Source organism: Eulemur rufifrons, chromosome 22 (assembly GCF_041146395.1).
Source record: "Eulemur rufifrons isolate Redbay chromosome 22, OSU_ERuf_1, whole genome shotgun sequence".
In the NCBI taxonomy this organism is placed as follows: domain Eukaryota; kingdom Metazoa; phylum Chordata; class Mammalia; order Primates; family Lemuridae; genus Eulemur; species Eulemur rufifrons.
In genome coordinates this window covers 1,568,549-1,584,605 of record NC_091004.1, presented here as the reverse complement: position 1 = coordinate 1,584,605, position 16,057 = coordinate 1,568,549, and the positions used below count along the sequence as shown (strand labels likewise).

The window sequence follows — 16,057 nt, the reverse complement described above, 5'->3', positions numbered from 1 at the left end:
GCTGTGTGACCCCGAGCAAGTCGCTCGCCCTCTCTGGCCTCGATCCTCCAACCGCAAGCGTCGGCCTGGATGAGTGGTGTCCGGGGTCCCTCTGGGGTCCCTTCCCTGCTGTCGCCTGCACCGCGCGTCAGGTGACACCAGATCTCAGGCTGAGCTTGGCACCCCCACCCCCCGCCCCTGCCCCTGCCCCGCAAGTCTCTTTCCGGGTCTCTGGGGGCTGGGGTCTCTGCTAGTCGCCAGGAGGTCCCTTCCGGTTCCTCCAAACATCCTCTGTCCCTCCTTGGGTCAGCCAGACCCGGGCCTGGGGACTCTTCACTCCCCTCCGCCGCCGCCGCCGCCGGCCCATTTCGCAGACGAGAAAACTGAGGCCCCGGAAGGGAGGTGAGTGCCCCGCCCCCCCGCTGGCCCCGGGGACAGGGTGGGGTGCGGGTGACCGCTGTGGCCCTCGCTCATGGCCGCCGTCTCTGCAGCCAGCCTGCCCGATGCCAGCCTGGGGGACCCTGCTTTTGCTCTGGGTCGCCGCGGAGGCCACCAGGGACTGCCCGGCCCCGTGCACCTGCCGCGCCCTGGAAACCATGGGGCTGTGGGTGGACTGCAGGGGCCGGGAGCTGGTGGCCCTGCCCGCGCTGCCACCCCACACCCGCCACCTCCTGCTGGCCAACAACAGCCTGCGATCCGTGCCCCCGGGGGCGTTCGACCCCCTGCCCCGGCTGCAGACCCTCGATGTCACCCAGAACCCCTGGCACTGTGACTGCAGCCTCGTCTACCTGCGCCTCTGGCTGGAGGACCGCGCCCCCGAGGCCCTGCAGCAGGTGCGCTGCGCCAGCCCGGATGTCGCCAAGGGCCGGCCGCTGCGACAGCTGGGCGGCTGCGGGTGGCGGGTCCGCACCTCCTGGGCCTCCCCGGGGCTGCTCTGGCACTTGGTGCTGGTGGCCGTGGCCGCTCTGGGCCTGGCCCTCCTAGCTGGGCTTCTGTGCGTCTCCGCAGAGCCCCTGCCCTGAGCCAGGCCCGGGTCCCCAAGGCTGCTCCGCTGACCCTGCGCGGCCAGAATAAACTGATTTGCTCAAGCCCAGAGAGTTTGTTTTTCCCCCCTCTCCCAGCACGCGAGTATGGATCCTTCTGAAAACCCGGCTACACTGGGCGCCAAGAAGATACCAGCTGGGGGGGTCTCTGCCCCTGGGAACGTGGGGACTGTCCACCTCCCCCGCCCAGTGACTTCCCTGCGAAGCTCCCTCCTGGCTCTTCTTCCTCTTTTTTTTTTTTTTTTTTTTTTTTTTGAGACAGAGTCTTGCTCTGTCGCCCGGGCTAGAGTGCCGTGGCGTCAGCCTCGCTCACAGCAGCCTCAGACTCCTGGGCTCAAGCGATCCTCCTGCCTTGGCCTCCCGAGTAGCTGGGATGACAGGCATGCGCCACCACGCCCGGCTAGTTTTTCTTTTTTTCTTTTTTGTAGAGATGGGGTCTTGCTATGTTGTCCAGGCTGACCTCAGACTCCTGGGCTCAAGCAATCCTCCTGCCTCAGCCTCCTGAGTAGCTGGGACTGTAGGAGTAGCTGGGACTAGAGGAGTAGGTGGGACTAGAGGAGTAGCTGGGACTGTAGGAGTAGCTGGGACTAGAGGAGTAGCTGGGACTGCAGGAGTAGCTGGGACTGTAGGAGTAGCTGGGACTAGAGGAGTAGCTGGGACCGTGGGAGTAGCTGGGACTAGAGGAGTAGCTGGGACTAGAGGAGTAGCTGGGACTACAGGCATGCGCCCACGCCCGGCTCATTTTTTCTATATATATTTTTAGCTGTCCAGCTCATTTCTTTCTATTTTTAGTAGAGACGGGGGTCTCGCTCTTGCTCAGGCTGGTCTCGAACTCCTGACCTTGAGCGATCCTCCCGCCTCGGCCTCCCCAGAGTGCTGGGGTGACAGGCGTGAGCCCCCGCGCCCGGCCCCCTCCTCTTCTTTAGAAACAAAATGACACAAATCCCTCCCTTTCGCACAGAAAGCGACTCTCCTGCCAGTGCTCACAGCGGCCACCTGCAGGCCCTGGGGTCCTCATCTCCTTCCCCAAGCGATGATGACCAAAGGCTTCCAACCGGACAGTTGTCCCCCCCTGAGGGATTCTGGTGCCCGATGTTAAAATAATAAACTTGCCTCTGGCCGGGGGCGGTGGGCTCCAAGCCCTCCCCTCCCAGGCTCTGCCTCAGGGCTTCCTGGGCTGCAGGCGGGACAGCAATAAAGATCCCACATTTCAGGAAACAGGGACCCAGGGAGGAGAGATGACTTGTCCAGGGTCACGTGACCAGTCGGGACACAACTGGGACTGACAAGAGTTTGCTCTGAGACCCGCCCCGGCCAGGGGGCCAGTGTGGGCACTGAGCTACCGTCAGAGCAGCTCCGTGCTGGGAAACGGGGCTCAGAGACGTACAGCGACTGGGCCAAGGACACACAGCTGTCCCCGCCAGAGACGGGACCCGATCCTAGACACTGATCGCGTCTTGCCCATGGGGTCCCAAGGGGGGTCCGGGGCAGAGAGGGGGTCTTCACAGGGCTTGGGCCTGCCGGTGGGCAGCGTGTAGACCCACCGAGGCCGGACCACCTTGGAGTGGGGGGAGGGGATGTGGCCACCCCTGCGTCACCCTCCCCCGGAGAGAACCAGTCTGGGGCACAGCGGCTCGTGACAGAAACCGGTTTAATGGTTTAGGGAGGTGTATACACAGTCTGGCTCCCCGAGAAGTTTCCAGAAAGGTGACTTTTCCGAGTTTCCAAAAATAGATCTGATATAAAGATTTCTGAATTCATAAATAGGTAAACGTGAAAAAGGACCAAATGCAAATGCCACCCTCCCCCACCCCTCCCCTCCCCCACCCCTCCCCTCCCCCCGCAGGTCCGCCCCTCCCCCTCGCCCCCCCCCCATAGGCGTCACGGGGTCCCCGATGGGGGGAGGCCCCTCCTGGGAACCTGGAACCGAATTCAATATGAATCAGACTCAGGATTTGTGTCCTTTCCGAGTGACACTCTGGCTGAGCCCCCGGGACACGGGCTTTGGGGACCCCGATCTCCAGGGTCCACCCTTGGCGGTGGAGGGGTGGCTTGGCTGGGTTCGCTCCGCCCAGGCCCATCTGACATCTCGGGCTCGTGCAAAGGGAGGAAGTCGGGGCAGTGGCTGGGTGAGCCAGGAGGCCACCAGCGAGGCCACCAGCGACAGGGACGTCCCCCGGGGACCCGGGCTGGGGACCAGCGGCCACCTCCAGCGCTTCCAACCAAGCCTCTGCAGGGCTTCTGGGGGTGCAAATGGAGGTTGCTCAGTTCCAGGTGACAAACGAGCCTGTCACCAGTCACCCAGCCGTCCCCTGGATCCTGGTGGCGGCTCACGGTGACCCTGAGAAGGAGCCGGGGTGGGGGGAGGGTGGGGGGTTTCTGTTCTCCTCTCTCCCTGTGCCCAGGGGAAGGAAAGGTCCAGATGTGAGGACCAGCCGGGACACGGGGGGACAGCCTGGACACAGGAGGGGACAGCCAGGCTACCCCAGTGGACAGCAGGCCCAGGCCCCTCCGCTCCCGAGAGACCCCCGTGTGCGGCCCCCCAAAACAGCAGGGCCTCTGCAAGGTCGGGCTTCGTGCGACCCCTCCGCCCCTCCTGATCGCGTGAGCCCAGAAACTTCTGCAGAAAGGTCGCGAGGCTGGAGGTCACCTGGACCGTGACACGCGGTGGCCTGGCCCGGGACGGGGGGTGTCCGGGAGCAAGTTTATTTCTAAAGGATCGGGGGCCGCCCCGGGGGCCCAGAGGCCGAGCTGAGCTGGCAGGGAAGGACGGGAACTGGCCTGGGAAGGTCGCCTGGCTCCCTGGGCCCTGTCCCCGCGGCCACTGAGATGCCACAGGCCCCAATGGCCAAGTTGAGGACCCTCAGGGTCGCGCCTTGCTTGTTTGTTTGGAGGCTCTGCAAGCTAGACGGGGACCTCACGGGGACACCCCCGCGCACCCACAAGTCTTAGCTCCTTTTGCAACCCGGGTGGCAGAACACGGCGCCCCACCGGAGCCGCCACTCCGTCCCTACCTAGCTGTGGCCGCGACGCAAATGACAAGCTACGCGGGAAACCAGAGAACCGCAGACGTCTTGATAAGGCAGCGCGACCCTGGGGGGGTGGGGGTGGGGCCCCCTGCGAGGAGCCGGCATGAAGGAAGGAAGTAGGGGGCTGCTCTGGGGGGGGGTCTGCCGCTAGGCACCAGGCCCCGGAATGATCTGGAAGAATCCGGGGAGGGGGGGCCACCGGCGACACCCCCGCAAAGCAGCAGCGACCAGCCGGGGACAGACAGGCACCTGCCGGGTCGCCTCCCCCCACCGCGTGGGCCAGTCCTGGAATGTGAAGATCGCGCAGGAGGAGGGGACCGGGTGCTGAGGGGCGGGTGGCCCCACACCGCACCCCGCGCCACCAGGCCCCCCGCGGAGGGCGCCCCCATCTCCCTTCCCTGCAAGCACCCGGGCCCGAGGATGCAATTCTGCAAGGGCCGCACGGGCGGCTGCAGAATCCCGCGGCCTCGGAGTGCAGGGCTTGGGGGAGGGCGGGCCGGGGACTGTAAGGACGTGGGGACCCCCCGGCGTCAGCACCCGCAGCCCCAGCCCTCCGCGACGTCCTTGCTGTCCAGCTGGATGTGGTCGGTGCCCTTCTCGCTCATCATGGGGCCCCCGTGCCTGACAATGAGCTCCGTGGCCACGCGCACGAAGGCCTCCTCCACGTTGCTCGAGTCCTTGGCAGACGTCTCGATGGCGCACAGGATGCCGTAGTGCTCCGCCAGGCTCTGCGCCTCCGCCAGGGAGACCTCCCGGAACTCGTCCAGGTCTGACTTGTTCCCTGCGGAGAGAGAAGCCACGTGCAGCAGCGCGGTGACAATGCCCGGCAAGCCCCACCCGCCTAGAAGGTGTGACATGTTTTCATGGCTTGCTTTCTTCTTCTTTTTTTTTTTTGACACAGAGTCTGGCTCTGTCACCTGGGCTAGAGTGTCGTGGCGTCAGCCTGGCTCACAGCAACCTCAGACTCCTGGGCTCGAGCGATCCTCCTGCCTCGGCCTCCCGAGTAGCTGGGACTATAGGAGTAGCTGGGACTGCAGGAGTAGCTGGGACTAGAGGAGTAGCTGGGACTGTAGAAGTAGCCGGGACCAGAGGAGTAGCCAGGACTGTAGGAGTAGCTGGGACCAGAGGAGTATCTGGGACCAGAGGAGTAGCTGGGACTGTAGGAGTAGCTGGGACTGTGGGAGTAGCTGGGACTGCGGGAGTAGCTGGGACTGTAGGAGTAGCTGGGACTAGAGGAGTAGCTGGGACTGTGGGAGTAGCTGGGACTAGAAGAGTAGCTGGGACTGTGGGAGTAGCTGGGACTAGAAGAGTAGCTGGGACTGCGGGAGTAGCTGGGACTGCGGGAGTAGCTGGGACTACGGGAGTAGCTGGGACTGCGGGAGTAGCTGGGACTACGGGAGTAGCTGGGACTAGAGGAGTACCTGGGACTGTAGGAGTAGCTGGGACTAGAGGAGTAGCTGGGACTAGAGGAGTAGCTGGGACTGCGGGAGTAGCTGGGACTGCGGGAGTAGCTGGGACCAGAGGAGTAGCTGGGGCTACAGGAGTAGCTGGGACTCCAGGCTCACGCCACCCTGCCTGGCTAATTTTCTCATTTTCCGTAGAGACAAGGTCTCGCTGGATGAAATGGTTTGATGTGAGATTTATCTCAGAATGACACAAAGGAGGGACGCTGATGAGGACAGAGAGGAACAGAGGTTTGACAGGAGTTGTCAGCTGCAGAGGCGAAGTGATTGGCACCCGGGGGTCGGGGAGGGGATCGTTATACAGTTCTGTTTCGGTAGCTGCGTAACATGCTCTATAATAAAGTGTTTTTTAGGAAGGTCTGAGATAAAAGGGCGGTGGTCAGGCCGGGTAAGGAGAGCTCCACTCGAGTCAGGAGCATCGGCCTGACCACTGGGCTGAGGATCCTGGGATGCCACAAGTGCTAAGAAGCTTCTCCAAGGCCCGGCGCGGTGGCTCACGCCTGTCACCCCAGCACTCCGGGAGGCCGAGGCGGGAGGATCGCTCGAGGTCAGGAGTTCGGGACCAGCCTGAGCAAGAGCGAGACCCCCATCTCTACTAAACATGGAAATGATCTAGACAACTAAAAATATATATAGAAAAAATGAGCCGGGCGTGGTGGCGCATGCCTGTAGTCCCAGCTACTCCTCTAGTCCCAGCTACTCCCCCAGTCCCAGCTACTCCCGTAGTCCCAGCTACTCCTCTAGTCCCAGCTACTCCTACAGTCCCAGGTACTCCTCTAGTCCCAGCTACTCCCGTAGTCCCAGCTACTCCCGCAGTCCCAGCTACTCCCACAGTCCCAGCTACTCCCGCAGTCCCAGCTACTCCTCCAGTCCCAGCTACTCCTCCAGTCCAGCTACTCCTCTAGTCTCAGCTACTCGGGAGGCTGAGGCAGGAGGATCGCTTGAGCCCAGGAGTCTGAGGCCAGCCTGGGCAACATAGCAAGACCCCATCTCTACAAAAAAGAAAAAATGAAAAATTAGCCATGCATGGTGGCACATGGCTGTAGTCCCAGCTCCTCGGGAGGCTGAGGCAGGAGGATGGCTTGAGCCCAGGAGTCTGAGGCTGCTGTGAGCGAGGCTGACGCCACGGCACCCCAGCCCGGGCGACAGAGCGAGACTCTGTCTCAAAAAAATAAAATAAAATAAGAGAACCAAATCTCAGACGCAGGCGCGCCAAGGCTGCAGCCCGGGCCACGGTGCACACGCGTGGCGGACACGTGCCAAGCGCCCAGGAACTGACCCCCGTTTTGAACACGACTCTGTAAGCGATCAGCCGGATCCGAATTCGAAAGATCGGGACTCAGACTCCGGCTCGGCCGGTCCCCGCACGGAGTCGGACGCGCAGAGAGGGGCGGGGACAGACGCGGGGACAGAGGCGCGTTGCGGGGTCCCCCGGGGAGGACCCCTCCCCGCCCCGCTCCGGGCTCACCGATGAGCAGCTGCACGATGTTGGCGCCCGCGTACTTCCTCACGTCCTGGATCCAGTGGGGCAGGGACAGGAACGAGCTCTCCTTGGTGATGTCGTAGGCGAGGATGGCCCCGTTGGCGCTGCGGTAGTAGCTCTGCGTGATGGTGCGGAACCGCTCCTGGCCGGCCGTGTCCCAGATCTGCAGCTGAAGAACGGAGGGGACGCGGTGAGCCCCGGCGGGGCGGGGGTGGCGGCAGAGCACGGGGACAGTGAGCCCCGGCCCCCGCTGGACTCAAGAAAAGAGGATGCAGACGGACAGGTGCACGCCACACGCGGTCCCCGTCATAGCCCTCTGCGGTCCCCAGGGGAAGGCGGAGGAGGGGAGGGGGGAGGACTCAGAGCTGGCCGGGACCCTCTGTGTGCCCCGTGTGCCCGTGACACCCAAGCACCAGAGCTGGGGCAGCTGGCGGACGCAGAGGTGGGCCCAGGCGTGTCACGAGGCCGCTGGGGCGCACGGCGGGGTCCCCTGCCTGCAAGAGTGCCATGCACCTGGCCGGGCATCAGGGCCACTCTCGGGGCTCCACAGCTTGGGGGGTGACGGGAGCAGCGGCCGGGAGGGCCTGGCGGGGACACGGGGACACCGTCTTCCTGGGGGCCTCTGAGCACAAGGCGGTTGCCATCGTGTGACCAGGCGGGGTCCTCGCCCACAAACGCCTGGCTGTGCAGAAGAGTCCCCACCCCCACCCCGCCATGTGTGTGCAAGGAACTCCCCTGGTTTATTTTAGAAGCAGCAGTCACTCAGGGTAGACACCAGGCAGGACCGGAGGACAGGCTGGTGGCCGGGGGGACCAGGGGGCTGCCCACCGCCCCCCCCCCTGGGTGGACATCACCAGCTCCGGGCTGGGAGAGGCTGGACTGCGGGTGGACACACCAGGGGACAGGGGACAGGGGACAGGGCTCGGGGTGACCGCACCCCTCGAGGGCCTGGGCTTGTCGTGTCTGTCACCCCAATCTCAGGTTCTTGGGGTTCTCTGAAGACGGGGACACGGCATTTGGGGTGTCCCTCCGGTCCCCACGGTATGGGAGGGCCCCCGGTCTGTCCAGGGTGGGGAAAGAGTACAGAAGCTTCCGAGGGTTCCGGAAGGCAGGGCCTGTGTCCCTGGCTCTGTGGAGGTGACCGCTGTGTCCCCAACCCTGTCGGGGAGCAGTCTGAGAGCGAAAGCTCGGGGCCACACGCGCCAAATAAACCCCCCCTTTTCCCGAGCCGTGAGAGGCTCTGAGAACACCAGGTCCCGCCTCTGCGGCGCATCTGGGGTGACACGGAAGGGTCACCTGGGACCCAGGTGACCGAGGGCGCGTGTCCGCACCCGGAGAGAGAGAGAAACACACAAAGGTAGAGAAGACAGAAAAGAAAGTGACAGAGCCAGCCCGGGAGCTGAGGACGATCCGTTTCAATAAAACAGGACAGTGAACTCAAGGGGAGGAAGGCCGACAAAAAATACTTCTAGAAAGTTCTCCAGAACGCAGCGGAGGTGGCGGGCTTGGGGAGACCCAGTGGCAGTCGGAATATGCTGGTGGCAACTGGCCTAGGGCTGTGGTGTGCGACTCCTGGTTTGTGAGTCTATCTCTTGCCACCGAGAATGGGTCCCTGTGGGGACAGGCGGCATCTCGCTCCTCTTTGTGCCCCGGGAGCTAGCGTGGTGCCCGGCGGTCAGGCCGGCGCAGAGGGGCTCAAAGCCGCTTTCCAGGGACTCGGGGTTCAAGTTCACGTCTAGGTTCAGAGCACCGCGGAAACAGAGAGGCTCTGCTGCTGGTGCAGTCTGCCTCCTGAGCAACGGGCCAGGCGGCGGCGTTCCCTGCCTCTGCATGTCAGAAAGGACCTTGGAGAAGCGAGTGCTGGGGACACGTGCTGCCAACTGGTCGCAATGACCCACATCCACGTTCCTGAGCTATTTGTCACCGTGTCTGGGGAACGCCATGAGTCACACTAGGAAGCGGAGCTTGTGGGCTGCGGCGGGGCCCCACGGCTCCTGTCCTCGGTTCTGCGAGCCGGGCTCTGGGCTCGCAAGCAAACCGCAGGACCAGGGACGGGCGCGCTGTTAAGACCCGCAGCAGGACGCCGAGAACCTTCCGGCGCAGTCACTGGCTGAGGTCACAGCCCACCGCCGTCTGGGGCAGAGACCGAGTGGGGACGAGAAGGGGCCACGCCGGGCCGGCGACACAGGGTGACGGCAGCCAGATCAGACTCAGACGCAGGGGCAGGGGGGACAGGGACAGACTCCCGCCCGCTAAACAGGGCTGGGCAAGGCCCCGCATCTGTCACCCGGGCTAGAGTGCCGTGGCGTCAGCCTCGCTCACAGCAACCTCAGACTCCTGGGCTCAAGCGATCCTCCTGCCTCAGCCTCCCGAGTAGCTGGGACTACAGGCATGCGCCATCACGCCTGGCTCATTTTTCTTTTTTGTAGAGATGGGGTCTTGCTATGTTGTCCAGGCTGGCCTCAAACTCCAGAGCTCAAGCCATCCTCCTGCCTCAGCCTCCCGAGTAGCTAGGACTACAGGCATGCGCCACCACACCCGGCTCATTTTTTCTATATATATTTTTGGCTGTCCATATAATTTCTTTCTGTGTTTAGTAGAGACGGGGTCTTGCTTTTGCTCAGGCTGGCCTCGAACTCCTGACCTCGAGCGATCCTCCCGCCTCGGCCTCCCCGAGTGCTGGGATGACAGGCGTGAGCCACCACCGCGCCCGGCTGGCTCCTACTTTCAAATCAATGTCACCGGAGACTTACGCCCCTTGCAGGGATCAAACCATCCTTGAACGCTTGTGGTGGGCAAAGGTGCTCGGTGGGCAAGGACCTCATCTCGGCCACCCGCCAAGGGTCACCTGCTCCCGCCTCCCCCCTTTCTTGTCCCTCTTGTTCCCCACGCGGGAAGCGTGGCTGCCAAGATGCCACGGAAGAGCGCAGCGAGCTTCCAAAACGCGGTGTTTTTAGACGCGGTGTCTAAAAACAAAAAGCGAAGCTAGAACAGTGGCCTCTCCCCGCCGAGCTCTGAGAACTCCTCGTTCCCCAATACGGGTCCGCGTTCCGCAGTTTCCGTGACCTGCTGTCCATCTCAGTCCACAAATTTTACGGGGAAGGTTCTAGAAGGAAAGCACGCATACGTTTTTCAATTGCTGCTGCTGCTGCTGCTGCTGCTGTGAGTAGCGTGATGGAAACTCGTGCTGTCCCTGGAACAACCTATCCGTGTCTCCAGCGTCTCTGCTGTCTCTCTGTGTGACACGCACCTCAATCCCTTAGTGGCTGCAATCTGGTATCAGATCGCCCGTGGTGGTCCCTGGACTCAAGGAACCGCATTTCACAGTCATGTCCCCAAAGGGCGAGAGGAGTGACGCTGGCGTATTGTTACAATTGTTCTGTTTTATCACTGCTGTTGTTGATGTCCTACCACGCCTACCTTACAAGTTAAACCTTATCCTGGGTGTGGGACAGAGGGTGACATCTATAGGGTTTGGAGCTAACCCTGGGGTAGGACAAAGCGTGGCATCTATAGGGTTTGGAGCTGATCCTGGGTGTAGGACAAAGCGTGGCATATATAGGGTTTGGTAGCACCCGCGGTTTCAAGTATCCGCTGTGGTCTGGCGACACAGCCCCAAAGGACAAAGGAGAACTCACGTGACAAAGCCGAGACTTTACCCTGGTGCTGTGAGCTTCCCCAGCCGGCCCTCTGTCCTCTTTCTTTCCGCTGCAGAGCCCGCCTAGCTTGTCGGAAACCCCGGAGACGGAGACCAGGTTTATTTTGCAGTCCGGGTCGCTGTGGCTGGGGAGCAGATTTCTCCAGACTAGCAGCGTGACCTAGAACTTTCTCTCTTATCGAACAGGGCTGTTACCGTTTCTCATCAACACTGAGAAAGCCCGAGTGGTTTGATGCAAAGAGGAAAAAGTCCACGAGCAAAGCCAGACCCTTGAGGGGAAGGATTGACGATTTGCAGACTTTATTTATTTTTTTTTTTTTTGAGACAGAGTCTCACTCTGTTGCCCGGGCTAGAGTGCCGTGGCGTCAGCCTCGCTCACAGCAACCTCCGACTCCTGGGCTCAAGCGATCCTCCTGCCTCAGCCTCCCGAGTAGCTGGGACTACAGGCATGTGCCACCATGCCCGGCTAATTTTTTTGTATATATATGTGTTTTAGTTGTCCATATAATTTCTTTCTATTTTTAGTAGAGACGGGGTCTCGCTCTTGCTCAGGCTGGTCTCGAACTCCTGACCTCGAGCGATCCACCCGCCTCGGCCTCCCAGAGTGCTAGGATTACAGGCGTGAGCCACCGCGCCCGGCCGATTTGCAGACTTTAAAAAGAAACCGGGTTCCTCTTACCCGGCCGTGTCCCCCCGCCCCTTCTTCTGGAAGTGCCAGGAGGCGAGAAAAACACAGATGACCCTTTGGAGGGACAAAGGGAGCTCAGGAGCCAAAGGTCCCCAAATCTGCAGGCCCAGGCCCCAGGGCACACGCTTCACCTCCTCGGAGGAGACATCTGGCAGTGTCCCCAACAGGTGACAGCCTGCCGGACAGCCAGCTGGATACAGGGGTACAAGTCCACAGGACCGACCTCTGCACTGGACTCGTGGTCCGTGTGCCCGCTGAACCGCAAAAAAAACCGAGTTTACATAACAGGCCTTTGGGTTGTCCCAGATATCAAGGATGAGTTAGCTGGGAGCCTCCGAATGTTCTAAGAATTCAGAACCGGCTGCGATTTCCCTGAGGATAGCGAGGTGGGCAGGAGCAAATTCAGACGTCCTCTGGCTTCTTCCCAGAGGGGTGGTTTAGGGGGACAGAGGTGGAAGGGACACCTTTTTACTGCACACCCTTGTACGTTTCTTAAATTTTGACATTTCAGCCACGTGAATGGATTGCCTGTCTAAAAAAAAAAAAAAAAAAAAAAAAATCAATCGGAATTTTAAATCCTTTGAAGCATGCGTAAAGTTTTTCCAACAGCCCTGAGAGGATCGTGAGGCCCATTTCACAGATGAGGAAATAGAGGCTCCGGGGAAGGGAAAGCAAATTGCGCAGGGTTGGGGCAGGGTTGGAAATGAGACCCAGACCTTGTCAGAGCCTGCAAGACAGCAGCGTTCAGATTCACCCTCTGAGCCAGTCCTCACGGCCAGAGCCAAATGCACGATCACTACTGACAGCACGGCAGCGAGTGTGAGCTGTCTGGGGCCATCTCCGTGTAGAGTGTGAACCCTTCTTAGTGAAAATCCACTCCCAGCCGGGGCGCGGTGGCTCACGCCTGTCATCCCGGCACTCGGGGAGGCCGAGGCGGGAGGATCGCTCGAGGTCAGGAGTTCGAGACCAGCCTGAGCAAGAGCGAGACCCCGTCTCTACTAAAAATAGAAAGAAATTAGCTGGACAGCTAAAAATATATATAGAAAAATTAGCCGGGCGTGGTGGCACATGCCTGTCGTCCCAGCTACTCGCGAGGCCGAGGCAGGAGGATCGCTTGAGCCCAGGAGTCTGAGGCCAGCCTGGACAACATAGCAAGACCCCATCTCTACAAAAAAGAAAAATGAGCCGGGCGTGGTGGCGCACGCCTGTGGTCCCAGAGTCGACAGAGTCCCCCACAGTGGGCTTCGGGGCTCCCAGACTGCAAGCGACAAAAGGCTTTTCCCCCTGCAAACCCTCCGGCGAGCAGAGAATACACCTGCCACCCCGCTGGCTCCCAGAAGGGCAGCTGCTATAACTCGGGGAGGACTTCCCACACCGCTCCCAGGCCCACCAGGCCACCCCCTAAGAAGGACAATCGGAGGTGACCGGAGTAAAAGACACAGCAAACCGCCGGGCCCTGCATTGCGTAACCTGTGTGCACAGAACATTCTGGACTCCACTAGGACCCGGGCTGTTATCCCAACAGGTAAACAAGCACTCTGTCCCCTCCCTGACCACCATCAGCACTGGGCCACCGACAGATTGCTAGAAGGACGCCACCGCTCTTTACCCCTGTATTTTCCCACTCCGCTGTCCCTGTCGCTGTTGGCATCATCACCGGGCACACACTCACCCAGGGACACACTCCGGGACCGCCCTTCCCTCGCCACCTGCTCCAAAACCGGTGGTCCCGAGTGAGCCCAAAGCTGCCTGCCTGCCCCTCGCAAGCTCTTTTGCGTCCTATGGAAATCAAAACGCACAGAAACTTTTTTTGGGGAAAAAAAAAAAAAAAAAAAACCCTCCAGGCAGGAGTTTCTGCTTCCTGGTCACATCTACTGTGGTCACGTCAAGACTGTTGACTTAACTTGTTTTCTCCGCCCTGGGGCAGCAGGGAGGCGACACCCAGAGCTCATTCCCAGGTTGCAGAAGCAAACACGGAAAGCTAAGTATCCCGGGCAAAGGACCCGCAGCCACCCAGGGAGGCCAGGCACGGCGACAGCAGGGCTCAAGCGACTCCCTGTGCTTGGGGACACCAAAGCGTTACAGTGCGGTTCAGTAAAGTCCCCGAGCGCTTTGCGTGCGCGACAACGACGCTCTGTCCCGCCCGGGCTCTCCTACCCGATTAGGGAAAAAGTTGACAGTGGGTTAAGAAATTCTGACTCCATTCATCTGCGCGTTATTATTTACCAAACCACCGCCAGGACAGCGTGACAAGCACATCCTGCTGTCTGTCGCTCCGAGAGCCATTGCCAAAGCCGGTCCTGTCCCCCACCTTCCGGTGATCCGTCGCTGGGGGAGGGGACCGGGGCAGGCCCCGGCCGAGGAAAGTTCCACCGCCAGGTCCACAAAGCCACTAGCGGGGAGGCGTGGCCAAGCCGGAAATTTTGACGACAAAAAAAAAAAAAAGTTTGGGCCCTCGGGGTCCTAGAGGCAGCTACTTCCTGATTCCCGGGGGTACGGTGGGGGGGGCTGTGTCCCCCACCGGAGGGCCGGGAGGGGGAGGGGCCGCGTCCCAGGGGCCAAGTCACTTCGGAGCAAAGTCCCCTCCCCCCCCCCGGGGTGTGAGCCCAGCAGGGCAGGGCCGCCTCCCCCTCCCCATCCCCCGAATCCAAAGCGGGTTCGAATCCGGGCCGGACCCCAGGGCCAGGCCTGCGCCCACGGGAGGACGGGGACGGGGAGCACGGGGGTCCCCCGGAAAGCTCGGGGGGAGCCCGGGGAGGGCCCCGCGCCGCCGCCCACCTTGACCCGCTTGCCCTGGATCTCCAGCGTCTTCATGGTGAAGTCGACGCCGATGGTGCTGCCCTGGCGCTCCGAGAAGGCGCCGGTCTTGAAGCGCTGCACCACGCACGTCTTGCCCACGCTCGCGTCGCCCACCAGCACCAGCTTGAACAGGAAGTCGTACTGCTCGTCCGGGTCCCCGGCGCCCGGGCCCGGCCCCGCCATGGCCTCGCGGGAGCCGGCGCTCCGCACGCTGGGGCCGGCCTGGGCTCACGCAAGCCCCGCGCCCAGCTCCGTCCGCTCCAGCCCGCGGGCCGCTCGGCGACGTGGAGCCGCCGCAGCACCTGAACGGGCGGCGCCGCCGACCGCCGGCCCCGGCCCCGGCCCCGCCCCGGACTCGCGCGGCCCGGCCCTCCGCACAGCCCGCGGCCGGCCTGGGGCCCGCTCCGGGCGCCGCCCGCCTCCGCCTCGGCTCCGCCCGCGGGCCCGCCCCCAGCTCCGACCCCGCCCCCGGGACCGCCTACGTGCAGGCCGACTCCGCCCCCAGCTCCGACCCCGCCCCCGGCACCGCCTACGTGCCCGCCGACTCCGCCCCCAGCTCCAACCCCGCCCTGGACACCGCGGACGGGCCTGCAGACTCCGCCCCCGGCATCAACCAGCCTGACTCCGCCTCGGCACCGCCCGCGGGCCCCGCCCCCAGCTCCGACCTCGCCCCCGGCACCGCCCACGGGCCCGCCCTGCTCGGTGACTCCGCCCCCGGCACCGCCTGCGTGCCCGCCAACTCCGCCCCCAGCATCAACCAGCCTGACTCCTCATAGGCACCGCCCCCGGGCCCGCCCTGGCCCGCAGACCCCGCCCCCAGCTCTGACCCCGCCCCAGGCCCCGCCCACGGGTCCGCCCCTGCCCGCCGACTCCGCCCCAGGACCCCTCCTACGTCCCCGACGACTCCGCCCCCGGCATCAACAAGCCTGACTCCGCCTCGGCACCGCCTGCGGGCCGCGCCGGTCCGCAGACCCCGCCCCCAGCACCGCCCACGGGCCCGCCCCTGCCCGCCGACTCCGCCCCCGGACCCCTCCTACGTCCCCGACGACACCGCCCCCGGCACCGCCTACGGGCCCGCAGACTCCGCCCCCCAGCACCAACCAGCCTGACTCCGCCCCCAGATCCAACTCCGTCCCCGACACCCGCCCACGGGCCCGCCCCGGTCCACAGGCCACACCCCCAGCTCCGACTCCGCCCCTGGCACCGCCCACAGGCCCGCCCCTGCCCGCCGACTCCGCCCCCGGCATACCTCAGTCCGCTGACTCCGCTTCCGGCAGACTGCAGGCCCGGCCCTGCCCCCTGACTCCGCCCTTGACTCCGCCCACATGCCCGGCGCAGCCGGCTGACTCCGCCCCCAAAACCGCCCACAGTCCCGCCCTGCCCTCCGACTCCGCCCCTGCCCAGCTTGACTCCGCCCCAGCCCCGCCCAAACGCCCGCCCCAGCCTGCCGACTCCGCCCTCAGACCCCGCCCCCAGGCTGACCCCGCCCCGATTCCGCCTTCGCCCCGCCCCGCCACACCCACGCTGGAGCTTTGCCCCGCCCCCAACCACCACGGCCTCAGCCCCTCCCTCCGCCCGACCCAGGTCCTGTCCGCGCCGCCGCCCGCCTCCCCCCCAGGCCCTGCCCCTCCCCCCAGGCCCTGCCCCCCTCCCCCCAGGCCCTGTCCCCCCTCCCCCAGGCCCGGTCCCCCTCCCCCCAGGCCGGCCCCCTGCCGGGGCTGTCTCCGCGAGGCCAGAAACGAGGCTGGCGACAGAACCCGGGTTGGGGGGGGAGGCCGAAATCCTCATGGGGACGGACCGGAGCCCCACTTGGGGGGAGGCTGGGCCAGAAAGAGGAGTTGGGGGTCCCGTGGCCAGAAGGCAGCCTGGCCGCGGTTGAGACAGCCGCCCGGATGGCTCAGTGGGACCGTGGGTG

The 16,057-nt window shown here is 63.5% G+C and overlaps 2 protein-coding genes across 2 annotated transcripts; one reads left to right on the top strand and one right to left on the bottom strand.

Annotated features, from left to right (window-relative positions):
• Positions 1-482: 482 nt before the first annotated feature.
• Positions 483-1,001, top strand: GP9 (glycoprotein IX platelet). Its single transcript, XM_069497667.1, has one exon. The coding sequence runs from the start codon at positions 483-485 to the stop codon at positions 999-1,001; it is 519 nt and encodes a 172-aa protein (XP_069353768.1).
• Positions 1,002-4,523: 3,522 nt separating this feature from the next.
• RAB43 (RAB43, member RAS oncogene family) lies at positions 4,524-14,456 on the bottom strand. Its single transcript, XM_069497731.1, has 3 exons — positions 14,122-14,456; positions 6,983-7,166; positions 4,524-4,832 (listed from the first exon to the last, which is right to left on the bottom strand). The coding sequence occupies exons 1-3, from the start codon at positions 14,323-14,325 to the stop codon at positions 4,582-4,584; spliced, it is 639 nt and encodes a 212-aa protein (XP_069353832.1). The 5' UTR covers positions 14,326-14,456; the 3' UTR covers positions 4,524-4,581.
• Between the last annotated feature and the right edge of the window lie 1,601 nt (positions 14,457-16,057).